Below are 20,782 nucleotides of genomic sequence, written 5' to 3' on the forward strand. Positions count from 1 at the left end.
ATAAATAACAGTGTACTCCACAATTTAAAAACTGGCTTAATTTAATGGGATCCTAGTCAGAGTCTGTAGAAATCTCCTTCCTTCCGTGTTGCACATATGGGCAACACTTGCATCTTTTCAAGCCACATCTAAAAGAGCCCACTAATAATTTCAAGAATAGCTTCTTCTTTGAAACGGATAAATTGGTAGAATGGGCCAGGGTCCTATTTCACGAAGACTAACTTTTGGATTGTACAGAATATCATTGCGTAAGAAGGGATCTCCTTTAAGAATTTCCTAATGTTTCGGGAGCATCTTTTTTTTAGAGACTTAAACTAATTATTAGAACTAAAGTCATTTTTCTTGGGAGTCATGTCTTTATTGTTTGAGATGATCTTCTTCCTGGACTTTAGTGTATACAGAATTAATAGGTGAGCTGGGATATCCTTTTTCTTTAAATCTAGTTTCCAAAATCTTGGCCTGGTCTCCATATGCTCGAGTAGAAGAACAATTTCTCTTGATCCTTTTAATTTGACCATATGGAATATTAACTCTCCAGCTTTTTGCATGACAGCTGAAAATGTTTAAATAACTGTTAGAATCGATAGATTGGAAGTGAGTTTTTGTTTGAATATTACCATTATGGGACAACAACTCTAGATCTAGAAAGACGACATTAGTAGGGCTCATGGTGCCGTAAATTCGAGTTTGTAATCATTATCATTTAGATTGAAGATAAAGGATTTTAAATCCTCCATGTTCCCATTAAGAAGGATGTCATCAATGAATCTCCTGAAAAATATGATACAGGAATCGTTACAGCTATTCCCTTTTGAAACCTCCCATAAAAAGGTTGGCATAGGTGGGTGCAAACTTGGTACCCATAGTATACCTTTTTATATGCAAATAGAATTGATTTTTAAAAGCAAAGTAATTAATTATGAAGAATAAAATAGTTTGTTGATAAGGCATTAAAAAAAATCTTAAAAAAAAAAAGATCAATAGTAGAGATGAGCAAGCACCAAAATGCTGGGGTGCTGGGTACTCGAGTCGAACTTTCCGCGATACTCGAGAGTAGAGATGAGCGAATATACTCTTTTCGAGTAATTACTTGATCGAGCACTACGATTTTCGAGTACTTCCGTACTCGGGGAAAAGATTCGGGGGGCGCCGGGAGGCGTGGCGGAGCAGGGGGTAGCAGCGGGGAACAGGTGGGAGCCTTCTCTCTCTCCCCCTCTCCCCCCTGCAACCCCCCACTCACCCACGGCGCCCCCCGAATCATTTCGCCTGAGTACGGAAGTACTCGAAAATCGCGGTGCTTGGGCGAAAAAGGGGCGTGGCCGAGTAGGTTCGCTCATCTCTACTCGAGAGCTTGTTTCGAGTAACAAACCCCATTGAAGTCAATGGGAGACTCGAGCATTTTTGTATGGGACCGATGCTCCGCATAGCTGATGACTTCTCAAACACCAGTAAACATCTGAAAGTCATGGAAACACCACAGAAATGGATAGGGAAGGGCAGGGGCAGCATGCATGGCTGCATCTGAGGCTCCCAGGTCCCACTATTAAGCCAAAATGGGGGCAAGAGTCTGGCATCACCCCACTAATAATTTACTTCAAACAAACCCTCATTAGCAAGGCACACGCGCTGGCACATCTTAGCCAAAGCATCACACTACCTGCAACCAAGGACAATCACTGCTTGCGGGTGACCCCGCTGCCTCTTCTCCTGGGTTACATGCTGGCATTTCTGTCCAACCCCCCCCCCCCCCACACACACACACACACACACACACACGACCCTGCGTCCACAGCGCACACAAAAGTTCCCCTATGCAGCATTCTGCTGCCCTCATGCCACACGCTTGCTTCACAGCCACACTACCCTCATGTCTAGTTATAAGTGCGTACTGGAAGAGAAGGAACCAGGCACACACTGCAGAAACCCAGAAACATTTTTTAAAGATACAGCTCGCTGTTACTTAATTTGTAACAGAGCCTGGAGGCAGCCCTGTGAAAAAAATTATTTTCTGTTAAAGTATCAATACTTTTGAAACTTTGAAAAATTACAAGCAGAGCCTTTTGGGCCGCAGAAAAATTGCCAGTTCAGCGTGACGACATGCTGTTTTAGGAGGAGGAGTAGTAGTAGGAGGAGTAATAATATCCGAGAGTGATTGATAAAGCTAATTCCTCCTTATTTTCCGGTGAGAGAAAATGCTTTTTTCTCTGGTTGCAGCGAAAAGAATCTTTAGGTTCCACTGCTCTCTGCCGGTGGAGAAGAGAAGTCTAGGGAAATGCAAGCTTTGTTCATCTGTATGAGTATAAGCATGTCGGCACTGGCAGTTGACAGGCAGGTACGCTTAACCGTGATGATTCCCCCAGCTGCACTAAACACCCTCTCTGACAAGACGCTAGCCGCAGGACAGCCAGAACCTCCAGGGAGTACAGTGCAAGTTCAGGCCACGTGTCCAGCTTCGAAGCCCAGTAGTTGTAGGGGGCAGAGGCGTTACCGAGGACGTTCGTGCGATCGGCTACGTACTCCCTCACCATCCTTTTACAGTGCTCCCGCCAACTCAGCCTTGACTGGGGACCGGTGACACAGTCTTGCTGGGGAGCCATAAAGCTGGCAAAGGCCTTGGATAATGTTCCCCTGCCTGCGCTGTACATGCTGCCTGATCTCTGCGCCTCCCCTGCTACCTGGGCCGCGGAGATGCGCCTTCGGCCACTAGCGCTGTCGGATGGGAAGTTTACCATCAGTTTGTCCACCAGCGCCCTGTGGTATAGCATCATTCTCGAACCCCTTTCCTCTTCGGGAATGAGAGTGGAAAGGCTCTCCTTATACCGTGGGTCGAGCAATGTGTACACCCAGTAATCCGTAGTGGCCAGAATGCGTGTAACGCGAGGGTCATGAGAAAGGCATCCTAACATGAAGTCAGCCATGTGTGCCAGGGTACCTGTACGCAACACATGGCTGTCCTCACTCGGAGATCACTTTCAGGATCCTCCTCCTCCTTCTCCTCCTCCTCCTCTGGCCATACACGCTGAAAGGATGACAGGCAAGCAGCATCTGTACCCTCAGCAGTGGGCCAAGCTGTCTCTTCCCCATCCTCCTCATGCTCCTCCCCCTCCTCCTCATGCTCCTCCCCCTCCTCCTCATGCTCCTCCCCCTCCTCCTCCTCTGGCCATACACGCTGAAAGGATGACAGGCAAGCAGCATCTGTACCCTCAGCACTGGGCCAAGCTGTCTCTTCCCCCTCCTCCTCATCCTCCTCATGCTCCTCCTCCTCCTCCTCAACGCGCTGAAATATAGACAGGAGGGTCCAGGCCGGGAGACGCTTGTGCCTGTGTCCTGAGAGGGGGGTTTGATCTGAGTGGCAGGTTGGGGCACAGGGAAGAGGCAGTGGTGTGACCGAGAGGCGGTGAACGGCCTTGTGGGGTGCTTGGCCATCATATGCCTGCACATACTGGTGCTGGTATGGCTGGTAGTGGTGGCTCCCCGGCTGATCTTGGTGCGACACAGGTTGCACACCACTGTTTGTCGGTCATCCGCGCTCTCACTGAAAAACATCCACACTAGAGATGAGCGAACGTACTCGTCCGAGCTTGATATTCGTGCGAATATTAGGGTGTTCGGGATGTTCGTTACTCTTAACGAGCACCACGCGGTGTTCCGGTTACTTTCAGTTTCCTCTCTGAGACGTTAGCGCGCTTTTCTGGCCAATTGAAAGACAGAGAAGGCATTACAACTTCCCCCTGTGACGTTCAAGCCCTATACCACCCCCCTGCTGTGAGTGGCTGGGGAGATCTGATGTCACCCGAGTATAAAAGTCGGGCCCTCCCGCGGCTCGCCTCAGATGTCTTGTGAGTTAGCTGAGGGAAAGTGCTGTTGGTGCCGGAGCTGCTATAGGGAGAGTGTTAGGAGTTAGTGTAGGCTTCAAGAACCCCAACGGTCCTTCTCAGGGCCACATCTATCCGTGTGCAGTACTGTGGAGGGTGCTGTTAGCAGTGTTGCACAAATTTTTTTTTTTTCAAAATCGGCAGTCTGCAGAGCATTGCGCCTTGCAGTAATAGTCCAAGGATAGTAGTGGTGGTTAGGCAGGGAGAGTGTTAGGAGTGAGTGTAGGCTTCAAGAACCCCAACGGTTCTTCTTAGGGCCACATCTATCCGTGTGCAGTACTGTGCAGGCTGCTGTTAGTGTTGCATATTTTTTTCTTTTCAAAATCGTCTGTCTGCAGAGCATTGCGCCTTGCAGTAATACTACAGGGAGAGAATTGTGTAGGCAGGGCCAGAAGACATATATTATTGATTGAATATAGTCAGTGGGCCCTCTGTTTCCAAAAAAGGGAAAAATTGTATTTGTCCTGCAGTCTTGCGCCAATTTATTTCCTGCCTGGGAAAAGTAACCGCTCTGCTGCACTTCATATAACTGCATTTCTGTGCCACACATATCTTATCTGATTGAATATAGTCAGTGGGCCCTCCGTTTCCCAAAAAGGGAAACATTCTATTTGTCCTGCAGGCTTGCGCCAATTTATTTGCTGCCTGTGAAAAGTAACCGCTCTGCTGCACTTCATATAACTGCATTTCTCTGCAACACATATCTTATCTGATTGAATATAGTCAGTGGGCCCTCCGTTTCCCAAAAAGGGAAACATTCTATTTGTCCTGCAGGCTTGCGCCAATTTATTTCCTGCCTGGGAAAAGTAACCGCTGTGCTGCACTTCATATAACTGCATTTCTGTGCAACACATATCTTATCTGATTGAATATAGTCAGTGGGCCCTCCGTTTCCCAAAAAGGGAAACATTCTATTTGTCCTGCAGGCTTGCGCCAATTTATTTCCTGCCTGGGAAAAGTAACTACTCTGCTGCACTTCATATAACTGCATTTCTGTGCAACACATATCTTATCTGATTGAATATAGTCAGTGGGCCTTTTCTTTTTAAAAAAAGGGAAACATTCTATGTGCCCTGCCTCTGTCAGTCCTCAGCGTTCTGTGTACGTGTGTGGTGGGTGGAGATAGTAAACAAATCATACGCAGCCAGCTACGTTTAACAGCAGGCTTGCGCCAATTTATTTCCTGCCTGGGAAATCAAATCACTGGTAATACACCATGCTGAGGGGTAGGGGTAGGCCTATAGGACGTGGACGCGGGCGAGGACGCGGAGGCCCAAGTCAGGGTGTGGGCACAGGCCGAGCCAGTGCGGTGGCCAGGGGTAGAGGCAGGGCTAGACCGAATAATCCACCAACTGTTTCCCAAAGCGCCCCCTCGCGCCATGCCACCCTGCACAGGTCAAGGTGCTCTACGGTGTGGCAGTTTTTCACAGAGACGCCTGACAACCGACGAACAGTGGTGTGCAACCTTTGTCGCGCCAAGATCAGCTGGGGAGGCACCACCAACAGCATGCGCAGGCATATGATGGCCAAGCACCCCACAAGGTGGGACAATGCCCGTTCACCGCCTCCGGTTTGCACCACTGCCTCTCCCCCTGTGCCCCAACCTGCCACTGAGATCCAACCCCCCTCTGAGGACACAGGCACTACCGTCTCCTGGGGTGCACCCACACCCTCACCTCCGCTGTCCTCGGCCCCATCCAGCAATGTCTCTCAGCGTAGCGTCCAGACGTCGCTAGTGCCACAGTTTGAGCGCAAGCGCAAGTACGACGCCACGCACCCGCACGCTCAAGCGTTAAACGTGCACATTGCAAAATTGATCAGCCTAGAGATGCTGCCGTATAGGCTTGTGGAAACGGAGGCTTTCAAAAGCATGATGGCGGCGGCGGCCCCGCTCTACTCGGTTCCCAGTCGCCACTACTTTTCCCGATGTGCCGTCCCAGGCCTGCACGACCACGTCTCCCGCAACATTGTACGCGCCCTCACCAACGCGGTTACTGCCAAGGTCCACTTAACAACAGACACGTGGACAAGCACAGGCAGGGCCACTATATCTCCCTGACGGCACATTGGGTGAATTTAGTGGAGGCTGGGACAGAGTCAGAGCCTGGGACCGCTCACGTCCTACCCACCCCCCGAATTGCGTGCCCCAGCTCGGTGGTGGTATCTGCAGGGGTGTATGCTTCCTCCACTAAACCACCCTCCTCCTCCTCCTACGCAACCTCTGTGTCGCAATCAAGATGTGTCAGCAGCAGCACGTCGCCAGCAGTCGGTGTCACGCGGCGTGGCAGCACAGCGGTGGGCAAGCGTCAGCAGGCCGTGCTGAAACTACTCAGCTTAGGAGAGAAGAGGCACACGGCCCACGAACTGCTGCAGGGTCTGACAGAGCAGACCGACCGCTGGCTTGCGCCGCTGAGCCTCCAACCGGGCATGGTCGTGTGCGACAACGGCCGTAAGCTGGTGGCGGATCTGCAGCTCGGCAGCCTCACGCACGTGCCATGCCTGGCCCATGTGTTTAATTTGGTGGTTCAGCGCTTTCTGAAAAGCTACCCCCACTTGTCATACCTGCTCGGAAAGGTGCGCCGGATCTGCGCACATTTCCGCAAATCACACACGCACGCTGCCACCCTGCGGACCCTGCAACATCGGTTTAATCTGCCAGTGCACCGACTGCTGTGCGACGTGCCCACACAGTGGAACTCTACGCTCCACATGTTGGCCAGACTCTATGAGCAGCGTAGAGCTATAGTGAAATACCAACTCCAACTTGCGCGGCGCAGTGGGAGTCAGCCTCCTCAATTATTTACAGAAGAGTGGGCCTGGTTGGCAGCCATCTGTCAGGTCCTTGGAAAATTTGAGGAGTCTACCCAGGTGGTGAGCGGCGATGCTGCAATCATTAGCGTCACCATTCCTCTGCTATGCATCTTGGGAAGTTCCCTGCAAAGCATAAAGGCAGACGCTTTGCGCTCGGAAACAGAGCCGGGGGAAGACAGTATGTCGCTGGATAGTCAGAGCACCCTCCTGTCTATATCTCAGCGCGTTCAGGAGGAGGAGGAGGAGCATGAGGAGGATGAGGAGGAGGGGGAAGAGACAGCTTGGCCCACTGCTGACGGTACCCATGCTGCTTGCCTGTCATCCTTTCAGCGTGTATGGCCTGAGGAGGAGGAAGAGGAGGAGCAGGAGGATCCTGAAAGTGATCTTCCTAGTGAAGACAGCCATGTGTTGCGTACAGGTACCCTGGCACACATGGCTGACTTCATGTTAGGATGCCTTTCTCGTGACCCTCGCGTTACACGCATTCTGGCCACTACGGATTACTGGGTGTACATACTGCTCGATCCACGGTATAAGGAGAGCCTTTGCACTCTCATTCCCGAAGAGGAAAGGGGTTCGAGAGTGTTGCTATACCACAGGGCGCTGGTGGACAAACTGATGGTAAACTTCACATCCGACAGCGCTAGTGGCAGAAGGCGCAGTTCTTAGGGCCAGGTAGCAGGGGAGGCGCAGAGATCAGGCAGCATGTACAGCGCAGGCAGGGGAACATTCTCCAAGGCCTTTGCCAGCTTTATGGCTCCCCAGCAAGACTGTGTCACCGCTCCCCAGTCAAGGCTGAGTCGGCGGGAGCACTGTAAAAGGATGGTGAGGGAGTACGTAGCCGATCGCACGACCGTCCTCCGTGACGCCTCTGCCACCTACAACTACTGGGTGTCGAAGCTGGACACGTGGCCTGAACTCGCGCTGTATGCCCTGGAGGTGCTTGCTTGTCCTGCGGCTAGCGTCTTGTCAGAGAGTGTGTTTAGTATGGCTGGGGGAATCATCACGGATAAGCGTACCCACCTATCAACCGACAGTGCCGACAGGCTTACACTCATCAAGATGAACAAAGCCTGGATTTCCCCAGACTTCTCTTCTCCACCAGCGGACAGCAGCGATACCTAAGCAATACGTAGGCTGCACCCGCGGATGGAAGCATTGTTCTCTCTCACCATCCAAAATGGGGACATTTCTGCTTCATCAATCTGTGTATAATATTCCTCCTCCTCCTCCTCCTGCTCCTCCTCCTGAAACCTCACTTAATCACGCCGAACTGGCAATTTTTCTTAGGGCCACAAGCCTCACTCATATAATTTTTCTAAACAATTTTTATACGTTTCAATGCTCTTAAAAGCGTTGAAACTTTAACTTGAACCAATTTTTCGTTAAACTGGGCTGCCTCCAGGCCTAGTTACCACTTAAGCCACATTAACCAAAGCGATTAATGGGTTTCACCTGCCCTCTTGGTTGGCCATGGCCAATTTTTTGGATGTACATTAGTACTGTTGATACAGCAATTTTTGTGGGCCCTCGCCTACAGTGTAATCAAATGAATTTTTAGCCCACCTGCATTACAGCTGACGTTACATCCGCTGTGTTGGGCAATGCAATGGGATATATTTATGTACCGCCGGTGGCTTCCTGGCACCCACCCATGCTGTGGGTCCACAGAGAATTATAAATGCATCTGTTTCCACATCTAAAGAACCCCAGTCAGACTGGGGCATGCAGTGTGGGCCGAAGCCCACCTGCATTAAGCACGACATTACTACCTCAGCTGTGTTGGGCAATGCAATGGGATATTTTTATGTACCGCCGGTGGGTTCCAGGGAGCCACCCATGCTGTGGGTCCACAGGGAATTATAAATGCATCTGTTTCCACTTCTAAAGAACCCCAGTCTGACTGGGGCATGCAGTGTGGGCCGAAGCCCACCTGCATTAAGCACGACATTACTACCTCAGCTGTGTTGGGCAATGCAATGGGATATTTTTATGTACCGCCGGTGGGTTCCAGGGAGCCACCCATGCTGTGGGTCCACAGGGACATCACAATAGGGAGTTGTACCTGCCTGTGTCTATGAATTAAAAACCGCGGTCTGACTGGGGCATGCAGACACCTTGACAGAATGAATAGTGTGTGGCACATAGGTTCCCCATTGCTATGCCCACGTGTGCAGCTCCTGATGGCGGTGGCACAGGATTATATTTCTCATTGCTTCTGTACAGCATTGTGGGCTATCGCCCCGCCCCTTTTAAAGAGGGTCGCTGCCTAGCCATGCCAACCCTCTGCAGTGTGTGCCTGCTTTTCCTCTGGCAGACGCACTTATAAATAGACATGAGTGTGGCGTGGCATGAGGGCAGCTGAAGGCTGGGCAGGGACAGTTTGGTGTGCGCTGTGGACACTGGATCGTGGGGGGGGGTGTGTGGTTGGTCAGCATGTAACCCAGGAGAAGTGGCAGCGGAGTGTCATGCAGGCAGTGCTTGTGCTTTGTTGGAGGTAGTGTGGTGCTTAGCTAAGGTATGCATTGCTAATGAGGGCTTTTCAGAAGTAAAAGTTGTTGGGGGGGGCCACTCTTGCCGGTATTGTGGCTTAATAGTGGGACCTATGAACTTGAGATGCAGCCCAACATGTAGCCCCTCGCCTGCCCTATCCGTTGCTGTGTCGTTCCCATCACTTTCTTGAATTGCCCAGATTTTCACATATGAAAACATTAGCGAGCATCGGCGAAATACAAAAATGCTCGGGTCGCCCATTGACTTCAATGGGGTTCGTTACTCGAAACGAACCCTCGAGCATCGCGAAAAATTCATCCTGAGTAACGAGCACCCGAGCATTTTGGTGCTCGCTCATCTCTAATCCACGCCTTTGAACACCTAGCCCTCTGCACGGAGGCTTGATGCGAGGGGCTGCTTTGGGAAACAGTTGGGGGATTCTTTGCTCTGGCCCTGCCTCTACCCCTGGCCACCCCACTGCTTCTTCCAACCTGTCCTGCTGCAGCACTTACCTCCCCCTCTGAAGACCTGTCCTCAGTAGGCTTGGCCATCCTCTGTGCACTCCTCCCTCGGACTTACTGCCCTTACTACTATCTCACTGATAGACAACTATGTCTCATCATCATCATCCTCCTCACCCAGCCTAATCACCCAGACCCCGGGAACTTTTCAAAGGTTGGGCATTGGTCACGACAAGCTCCTGAGGTGAAAGAGGAACCATTTTTTCCCACTTAAGGCAGGGACCCGAGAACAGTTCCTGGGAGTCTGCCTGCTCTTCAGAATATGTCATTTTCATGGAGTGAGGAGGCTGGGAGAAAGAGGAGCAGCAGCAAGAGGATTCAGAGTTGCAGCAGTGGACTACGTAGAAGACTGGGTGGCCGATACATTGCTGGATGCATTTTCTGCCATCCACGACAGGACCTGCTCACACTGCTCTGTTTGTAATAAAGGTCTACCACGCGGACCCATAAATTGTGATATGAAGCTAGGGACCCCAGAAACTTGCCTCTCTCCTAATCCCACAGAAGCCGGCTGTGATTCACCTGGACCAGGAACTTGGCCTGTGCCCACACCCTTACTTTGACCTCCGCGTCCTCGGCCCCTACCACTACCTCTTGTCATGGCGGATTACGAATAGAGCAGGGGCCAAATAAATTACCCCACTGTACAGCACTGACAACTGGGCCTTAATTCACAGCACACAAAGATAGCAGAGGCTCTATGCTGTGACTAGGAAGTAGTAACCCACTGTCTCGCGCTGATACCTTGGGGTAATTTACTGCTCGCAGAGACTTGTAGATTATAGAGGCTGTATGGAGTGGAAGAAGACTGTAAAGCCAGTGGATAGTGCTGGTAACTGTGGCAATCTCAACCCCACCAATGGAAATAGTATTGTGGGACGCTCTGCACAGCGGCTCAGCTGAAATACTAAGCAGTGGCCCCGGTAATATTACAGTACTGTTTAGCGGTGAGACCGCGGTCTAATTCACTGCAGACAGAGAACTGTATCAATAATTATGGAATTATTTGCGTACACTTTCACACTGACAGCGGTATTGTAACGCAAACTCCAACCAGAAAAAAATTATACGGAAGGCTGCAAACAGGCCTAGCTGTGAAATACTGAAGCACTACAACTCCCAGCAGCCACCCAGTAAAATGCACACAGTCAGAAGTAGCCCTAAGAAGGACCGATGGGGTTCTTTTAGAAAGGATGCTACACTACCACTGTCCCTGTCTCAGCACCACTTTCCCTATACTCTGTATTACAGCCTGCAGACTTAGAACGCTATAGCTGTACTAGCCTACACAGCCTGAGATGAAAAAAAAAATTTCTGTGCAAAACTCCTCCCAGTAGCCACAACAGTAATGCACACAGTCAGATGTGGCCTTAAGAAGGACCGTTGGGGTTCTGGAAGACAGGAATCCTACACTACCACTTTTCCTATCTCAACAGCACTTTCCCTATACTCTCCCAGTGTGTGTCTGAGGCGAGCTGCAGGCGGGACCGCTTTCATAACTCGGCGGTCACTTGATCTCGCCAGCCACTCACTGCAGGGGGGTGGGATAGGGCTGGCACATCACAGGAGGAAGTGGTAATGCCTTCCCTGCATGTCTATTGGCTAGAAAATGGTGCTAAACATGCGGGGAAGGAAATGGAATTGACTCGAGTACCGCGTGGTGCTCGTCTTGATTAACGTGCATCTCAAGTACCCTAATACTCGAACGAGCATCAAGCTCGGACCAGTGTGCTCGCTCATCTTTACTGAATACTGTCAGTTTTCTTCAGTTCTGTTTTACTTGAGTTTCTTTACTGCAGTAAATAGCACAGCAGATCATGTTGGGCGCAATTTACATCTGCGTTAGGACTTCAGTCATAATTCTGCTCCATTTTTGAAGCAACAAAATGGAATTAAAATACAAATAAACTGATCAGTTTTTACCCCAATTGACTTCAGAGAGGTTTTTATAAAACAGAAAGCAAACAAAAAGCATTATGTTGGCAACTTTTTTGTTTGGTTTCCGCTATTTGTAAAGTTAAAAAACAAGAAACAAAATTGGATTAAACGGAAATACATAAAGGCTGAAAGCAGTCACAAGGACTTGCTGTATCTCAGGCTGTATTGCAGAACAAGCATTGATGTTGCCTCTGTTTCAAAAGCAAGATTCTTACCTTTAAAAAAAAGATCAATCAAAGCTTTATCTGCAATATAGATTGAGATACAAGCTGTAGAGAGATAGTTTGCAATGAGGGCTGCAGATCTACAAAACATCTCAGACCATCTTTACTTTTAAAACAATCCAGGTGAAGGACACTTCAGAATTAGAGATGAGCGAGCACCAAAATGCTCGGGTGCTCGTTACTCGGGATGAAATTTTCGCAATGCTCGAGGGTTCGTTTCGAGTAACGAACCCCATTGAAGTCAATGGGCGACCCGAGCATTTTTGTATATCGTGATGGGAACGACACAGCAACGGATAGGGCAGGCGAGGGGCTACATGTTGGGCTGCATCTCAAGTTCCCAGGTCCCACTATTAAGCCACAATAGCGGCAAGAGTGCCCCCCCCCCGCACTGTCAGCGTAAAGATCGTTCTCCTCTGCCATAGCTGTAACAGCTGTGGCAGAGAAGAACGATGTTTGCCCATTGAATTCAATGGACCCAGCAATACAGCAGGTTCCACTGAAAGCAATGGGCTGCCGGCGATCGCAGGATGAATTGTCGGGAAGGGGTTAAATATATAACCCCTTCCCTGCAATTCATCCAGAAATGTGTTACAATAAAAATATATACCGGCGTATAAGGCGACGGGGCGTATAAGACGACCCCCCAACTGTCACCTTATACGCCGGCAATACAGTGGAGCAAAGAATAAAAATCATTACTTACTTCTTCTGACGTTCTGCGGTGCTCTTGCAGGCAGTTGCTCCCTCCTGGTCCACGGCAGAGTATTGCTTTCTGGTCGCAGGGCTTGAAATCCCCGCCTCCAGAAACACAGCCAATCACAGCCATTCAATGACATCATTGTCATTGGCTGAAGGCACGTGTGTTTCTGGAGGCGGGGATTTAAAGCCCTCCGTAGAGAAATCAATGCTCTGCCGGGAACCAGGAGGGAGCAACAGCCTGCAGGAGCACCGCAGAACACCAGGAGGGAGTGACAGCCTGCAGGAGCGCCGCAGAACGTCAGAAGTAAGTAATGATTTTTATTCTTTGCTCCACTGTATTGCCGGCGTATAAGGTGACAGTTGGGGGGTCATCTTATACGCCCCGTCGCCTTATACGCCGGTATATATTTTTATTGTAACACATTTCTGGATGAATTGCAGGGAAGGGGTTATATATTTAACCCCTTCCCGACAATTCATCCTGCAATCGCCGGCAGCCCATTGCTTTCAGTGGAACCTGCTGTATTGCTGGCTCCATTGAATTCAATGGGCAAACATCGTTCTTCTCTGCCACAGCTGTTACAGCTGTGGCAGAGAAGAAGGATTTGTCTTCTATATGTTCTCAATGGGGTCGGCGCTGCTGCCGCCGGCCCCTTTGAGCGCATATAGAGAAGATTTATGGCCTTAAGAAGGACCGTTGGGGTTCTTGAAACCTAAAATACTCCTAACACTCTCCCTATAGCAGCTCCAACCCGATAGCACTTTCCCTGAACTAATGTCAGAATGCATCTGAGGCGAGCCGCGGGAGGGGCAGATTTCAATACTCGGGTGACACCTAATCGCGCCAGCCACTCACTGCAGGGGGGTGGTATAGGGCTTGAACGTCGCAGGGGGAAGTTGTAATGCCTTCCCTGTCTTTCTATTGGCCAGAAAAGTGCGCAAATTTCTCAGGGAAGAATGTGAAAGTAACTCAAATATCGCGTGGTACTCGTTACGAGTAACGAGCATCTCGAACACCCTAATACTCGAACGAGTATCAAGCTCAGACGAGTATGCTCGCTCATCTCTATTCAGAATCTATTAATCTAGCTAGTAAATTCTGAGACTTGTTTTTATATCTCAGACCATATTGCAGATAGAATCATAACTACAAGGGACCATTATTATTTAGATAAGTTCAAATTCCCACTTCCCTGCAGGAATTTTAAAATAATTGTCCCGTGTAAACGCATGCAACAAGAATTGTTCAATTGTTCAGTGTAAACAATAATCAGTCACATTTGTATGACTGCCTGCTTACTGTGAATAGAGTTGAGCTGGGAGAACGTTCCCCGGCCCGCTCTATCTCCATTTCGGCAGCGGTTTGAGCTATACTTGCTTCTGTGTAGGACAAGCTGCTGGAGATTGTTTGCCCGACAGCTCATCCTGCGTAAATGGACTTGGAGCGTCCTTTTACAATTATATAGTGAGTAAGCCCTAGGCAGGGAAAAAGTTAGATCAATAGAAACATTTTACTATTAGGTTAGTGAAATTTGAATCACTTACTGTTACTATGAAGGACATGGCTGAATATGTTGTCATGCAGCCAAGTTCTATCTCTGCTCCAACATAAAATGATTGATATCTTCCCATCCATCCTTCCAATCTTCTGGAGGAGTCTCACTATCATACTTAGATCTGCCCGAAGTCAAGTAGCCGAATATGGTACTTAGGAGAGAAGTCGTTGATATGCTGTAGGAGATGTTTGATAGGATATTTGCATCTACATCTTTCCAGATGTCAGACTTTAGGCATTTGTAGGATCTGCATCACCTGAGATTTCTTCAGATGATGCAATGCCCCAGGGTACGTGACATCCTAGATAAGGATGGGACTCTACAAATGGAGACACTGGTTGGAGAAGGGGGGCAGCGGGCAGGTGCGTGGTTCCAGCTCCATCAGATTACACACTACATAAAGACCTTGGGACCAAGTACAAACTTGACAATGCCCTCAACACCCTTCGAGGAGTTATGTGAAGCTCCTCAGAAAAAGAGGGGCGAGATCTCCGTGGTCTACAGTATCTTGGTGGCCGAGGAGGGGGGGGGGGGTCGGGACACCGGGGGAGGATTCAGGAAAGCATGGGAGAGAGAGCTGGGGCGAGCCGTGCTAGACGAGGACTGGGCAAAAGCCCAATGTATGACACACAAGGTGACAATATCAGGTAATCACCAAGAGCTAAATTATAAACTGCTAACGCGATGGTATCGCACACTGGAACGTCTGGCAAGATTCTATCCAGGGGTCTCCGATCTCTGCTGGAGGTGTCTAGCGGAGACGGGGACGCTTACACATATCTGGTGGTCATGCCCCCTGATCTCTCCCCTCTGGAAGGCGGTTGAGGATCTCCATAACGCACTGAACGGAGACTCCCTGGCCCTCACAACCGAAATTGCACTTATATCAATGTTACCTGGGACACTGGGAACAAATAAGAAAAGAATTCTTCGCTTTTTTCTATTAGCAACAAGGGTCTCTATACCACGCTTATGGAAATCACAGGCTCCGCCCTCTAGACTGAATTGGGTGACAGCCCTTGATGAAATATGCCACATGGAGGAATTAAGAGCGGGGGACGGCAACAAATATGTGGACTTTCACGCGACCTGGGAACCTTGGTTGACGTTCCGTAAGTCGGCAGACTTTGAAGGGTGGCTTCAGAGGGGCGAATTGCCCGCACGGTAATGGGCTCCGAGCTGGGGTCGGCAATCAAGGTAAAAGACACCACGAGGCTTTCTGCATCTTCATCTTTTCCATCTTCTCCACCTTTATTTCCTTCTATTCATTCTTTCCTATTCTATTTCCCCCTCTTTTTATCTAAATCCAACAATACCTAACCTACTACCTTTCCCCATTCCATTCCCTTTATGTGCGTCTCTAAGGATCAGGCTACTAGAACTGTATTTAAGGAGAGTTGCAGCGCTGGCAACCACCACCCACGGAATTTCCCGAAGGGGGAGGGCTGTTGGCTGTTAGAACACAATTTCTGATACAAGGTTACAAAGTTGGTCATTCACAGGAAATTAGAAGAAATGTCATATATAATCTTAAAGCAGATAAGAAAGTATATCGAAGGTTGTGGATATTATTCTATGACACATTAGGTTAAGAGAGAAAAGACGACCAACAGAAAAGTTTATTAGCTCAATTTTAATTTAATGGCATTGATACAAATTATCAGAAACAAGAATAATGTTGTTCTGAATGATGTGAAATGATAATGCTGTAAAGTATTTTATGGGAAAAAACCAATAAAACACGTTTGAACAGATTTCTTCAGATGACTATGATTTGTCCTTGCCAATATTCCTCCAAGAACATCAAAACTTCTCAAGATTTATGCCTCTTACTACAGTCTATGGCTAAAAGACCACTGAACATCTTCAGTACTGTAGGTGGAAATCTGCTCCACGGTGATGGTGGCTCAATATTCTCAAAATGACATTGCCATTCAAGAAAACTACTATACGTTTTGTTTGTGAAAACTGCTGAGTGCCATGGAAATTCCACTGTGAACAGACCGTAGAGGACAATACCAAAGGACCATACAACCTTGAGTCCACTTACCAACAAGGATGCTAGAAGCAAACAATCCTTGTCGGTAACTTGGCTTATCTCTGGAGCCATGTATGAGACAGTGCCGATCCTGTTTTTCGCCATTGTTCCTTTAATACATGAAAGACCAAAGTCCGTAATTTTTATACAGTAGCAGTCCTCATCAAATATCAAAATGTTCTCTGGTTTGATATCTAAATGCACCAGCCCTTTACTGTCTATGAATTCTAGGGCGCTGGAGATCTGCACCGCACATCTCTTTACCGTGTCCTCCGGAAGTCCATCCTAAAACAGGGAAACACATGAAGTCAACATAATGGAGATATTACTACAAGAAGAAAGGCTATTGGTAAAGTAGTTCTCGGGATAAATTGGGGATTTCTACTTACATGAGGTGTTATAAGAGAGCACAAATCCCCTATCGACAGCTCCTGGGCAAAGGCAAAGTAGTCCCAAGTCTTGAAGGCAGTGCCATAACTTCCAATGATATTGGGATGGGAGGAGAGGAAGAAAGACTTGCTGAACTCCATGAGGAAGGCAAATTCAGTTGTTTTGTTCCTGTCGAGAAGCTTTAATGCCATTTTCTGATCTGTTTATGAAAATAACATTGTACATTTATTACTTAAAAGTATTTAGAGGATTGTCAAATTGGAAATATTGAAATTCGTAAAATTAAACTGTAGACCCTTCTGTTCCCCCCTTTGATTGCATCATATTAGGAAACAAATACTTATCGTGATATGTAAACTATTAATAGACCCGTTGGCATCATCATTGCAGATTCATAAATATCTACATCCTGATAGTCGTGCACTGTTCATTAATCTCCCGCATTAAATCAAACTCTTGGAGATTCTGTCCTCCCACGATCTTCAGACTATTACATCACTCTAGTAATAGATAATTGACCCCCACTGACCTGTTTTCTTGTCTTGTACCATGAGCACAGAACCATAGCCACCATCTCCCAGCTTCTGTATCACACAGAAGTTCTCCTGAAGATCTATCTCCTGTAGACCCTGGGAAGCAAGGGAGACCAGTCCTTCCAGGATAAGCTGCACATCTCGTGTACTGGAGGTCATTGTGTCCTGTAGAAGTGAGAGGCAAGAAAATAGTTAATGAAGATAATTATATTTCTCAGGTGATCGTTGCTCGAGTCAAACTTTTCATAATGCTCGAGAGCTCGTTTCGAGTAACGAACCCCATTGAAGTCAATGGGAGACTCAAGCATTTTTCAAGGTGACAGATGCTCCGCATAGGGGAGGTTGTGTGAATCAACTGAAAACATCAGAAAGTCATGGAAATGCCACAGAAATGGACAGGGAACGGCAGGGGCAGCATGCATGGATGCATCTGAGGCTCCCAGGTTGCACTATTCAGCCAAATTGGGGTAAAGAGCCTGGCGGTCACCCCCCTAACAATTTAGTTGGGGCAAACCATAATTAGCAAGGCACATGCGCTGGCACATCATAGCTAAGCTCCACACTAGGTGCAATGAAGGCCAATCACCGCCCGCTGGTGACACCACTGCCTCTTCTCCTGGCTTACATGCTGCCATTGCTGTCTAATCCCCCCGCACGAGACTGCGTGCACATTGTACTCAAATTTTTCCCAGCACAGCGTTCAGGTGCCCTCATGCCAGATGCTCACTTGATAGCCACACCACCCTCATGTCTAAAAGTACACAAAGACAACACTTGTGCGAGCAAATACACTACGACCAATCAGCAAAAACTCAGAGCAAATGCTCATGTGAATACTCATACGCTCGTTTGAATCCGGCCTTAAAACTCAAGAGAGGTAATCCCAGCCAAACAGGAAGCCTGAAATAATGAATCACCAGTGAAGGGGAGTGAGGGGGTAAAACTGAGCAACTGCCCTGGGCCCTCAACCTCAGAGACCCCCCCACCTCCAGCGCTGCCATTGCTTCTCTGCTGCGGTCTTTGGGATAAAGTGATCAGGCAGCATGGCAGCTGACAAGTGCAGCAATAGAAAGTGCAAAACAGTGTAGGATAATAACTCCCTCTCTGTCAGAAGTAGCGCCATTGACTAGATTCTCCGCTTCCAGCCTCACGCTCAACTGCTGCCTCACCTGATCAGTGGCCACATGGGGCTCTCTGCTCAACGTGTCCATTACCACCCAAATCACCACAGACTGACTTCCTTTGTGCTTTGAGTTCAGACTATGGCTGCAGTCTGCTATTGCCCCTCAGTGGTAGACTGTGGTAACAGCAGGCATGTGGGAGGTCGGGTGGGCGTTTCCAGCAATAGGGGCTCCAGTGTAATCAAGACACAGTGAGAGGTGAACTCCCATTCCCCATCTCCATATATATATGTATGTATGTAATGTAGAATGCATCTATGTGTATGAGTATGTCTGCTTTGCCCCTGTGTGTGAGGTATGTGTATATATAAGGGTACGGCCACGCAGGACATCTTAGGCTACTTGTATATAGTAACATAGTAACATAGTATGTAAGGCCGAATGAAGACATTGTCCATCTAGTCCAGCCTGTCTATCCTACTGTGTTGATCCAGAGGAAGGCAAAAAACCCCAAGGCCAGAAGCCAATTAGCCCTTTTGGGGGAAAAAATCCTTCCCGACTCCCTAATGGCAATCAGACTGTTCCCTGGATCAACCCCTAATAGTTCCTACCTGCCTGTATACCAGGATTGACACTTAACCTAATATTTATATCCTGTAATATACTTCTTCTCCAGAAAGACATCAAGTCCCCTTTTAAACTCCTCTATGGATTTTGCCATCACCACTTCCTCCGGTAGAGAGTTCCACAGTCTAACTGCTCTTACAGTAAAGAATCCCCTTCTATGTTGGTGATGAAACCTACTTTCCTCTAATCGTAGCGGATGTCCTCTTGTTACCTTTGTGGTCCTGGGTGTAAACAGATCGCGGGAGAGATCCTTGTATTGTCCCCTCATGTACTTATACATGGTTATTTGGTCGCCTCTTAGCCTTCTTTTTTCTAGAGTAAATAGTCCCAATTTGGATAGCCTCTCTGGGTATTCCAGTCCCGTCATTCCATTTATTAGTTTAGTTGCTCTTCTTTGAACCCCTTCAAGCACTGTGACATCTTTCCTGAGCACCAATGTCCAGAATTGTACGCAGTACTCCATGTGAGGCCTGACAAGTGCCTTATATAGTGGAAGGATAATGTTCTCGTCCTTCGCCCCTTTACCTCTTTTAATGCACCCCAAGACTTTATTTGCCTTTGCAGCAGCTGACTGGCATTGGTTACTCCAGTTTAGTCTATTATCCACTAATACCCCTAGATCCTTTTCCATATCACTTTTCCCCAGCGGTACCCCATTAAGTGAATATTTGTGACATCCGTTCCTCCTGCCCATGTGCATAGTCTTCCATTTTTCAACATTGAACTTCATTTGCCATTTTTCTGCCCAAGCCCCCATCTTATCCAGGTCCGTTTGTAGCCGCACATTGTCCTCCGTTGCATTAATTATATTGTATAATTTTGTGTCATCTGCAAATATTCATATTTTGCTGTGCAGCCCCTCTATCAGGTCATTAATAAATATGTTGAACAGAGTGGGGCCTAATACTGAACCCTGTGGCACCCCGCTAGCGACTGTGGTCCAAGCAGAGTATGAACCATTTATTACCACCCTCTGCTTTCTATCTCTGAGCCAATTTTTTACCCACTTACACATGTTTTCACCCAATCCGAGCTGCCTCATTTTGTATATTAGCCTATTATGTGGCACGGTGTCAAAGGCTTTAGAGAAGTCCAGATATACAAGATCAATAGATTCTCCCTGGTCCAGCTTAGAGCTTACTTCGTCGTAGAAACTCATCAGATTTGTCTGACATGAGCGACCCTTCATGAATCCATGCTGGTGAGGAGTTATTCCCTTAATCTCCTTGAGGTACGCATCGATGGCGTCTCTCAGAATCCCCTCGAAGATTTTTCCCGTTACTGAAGTGAGACTTACTGGCCTGTAGTTACCAGGCTCACTTTTGCTCCCTTTTTTGTAAATTGGAACCACGTTGGCAATGCGCCAGTCCAATGGTACTACTCCGGTCTTGATAGTGTCTAGAAATATTAGGTATAGCGGCCTAGCTATCTCGTCACTTAGTTCCTTTAGTATCCTTGGGTGTAATCCATCTGGGCCCGGTGATTTATCAATTTTAGTTTTCTTTAGACATTTCCGCACCTCCTCCTGCGTTAGGTATGAGATATTTTGTGAGGGGTTCGTTTTATTCCCCTGCATCTCGTGTGGCATTTCCTTTTCTTTGGTGAACACACTTGAGAAGAAGCTGTTTAGTAGATTTGCTTTCCCTTCGTCATCATCAATGATTTCTCCTGCATTGTTTTTTAAAGGGCCAGCGCTCTCCCTGCAAATCCTTTTGCTGTTTATGTAGTTGAAAAATAGCTTCGGGTTGTTTCTGCTCTCTTTTGCGATCCGTCTTTCTGCTTCCTCCTTGGCAGTTTTGATCGTATCTTTGCATATTTTGTTTTTTTCCCTGTATGATTTTAGCGCTTCTTCGCTGCCTTCTTGCTTTAGTAGTTTGAACGCTTTCTTCTTTTCGTTTATTGCCCCTCGTACCGTCTTGTCGAGCCACATTGGTTTCCTTTTAGTTGAGTTTC

General features: G+C 48.0%; 1 protein-coding gene across 1 annotated transcript in view; it reads right to left on the reverse strand.

Annotated features, from left to right (window-relative positions):
• Positions 1-18,292, reverse strand: part of LOC136627234 (serine/threonine-protein kinase SBK1-like) — a 37,998-nt gene extending 19,706 nt beyond the window's left edge. The window contains exons 1-4 of the mRNA XM_066602164.1: positions 18,251-18,292; positions 17,078-17,246; positions 16,548-16,747; positions 16,171-16,443 (exon numbers count right to left, since the gene is read on the reverse strand). Coding sequence (XP_066458261.1) covers positions 16,171-16,443; positions 16,548-16,747; positions 17,078-17,246; positions 18,251-18,292 — 684 coding nt within the window. The remainder of the gene's footprint in view (positions 1-16,170; positions 16,444-16,547; positions 16,748-17,077; positions 17,247-18,250) is intronic.
• Between the last annotated feature and the right edge of the window lie 2,490 nt (positions 18,293-20,782).

The sequence above is a fragment of the Eleutherodactylus coqui genome, chromosome 5 (genome assembly GCF_035609145.1).
Source record: "Eleutherodactylus coqui strain aEleCoq1 chromosome 5, aEleCoq1.hap1, whole genome shotgun sequence".
Classification (NCBI taxonomy): domain Eukaryota; kingdom Metazoa; phylum Chordata; class Amphibia; order Anura; family Eleutherodactylidae; genus Eleutherodactylus; species Eleutherodactylus coqui.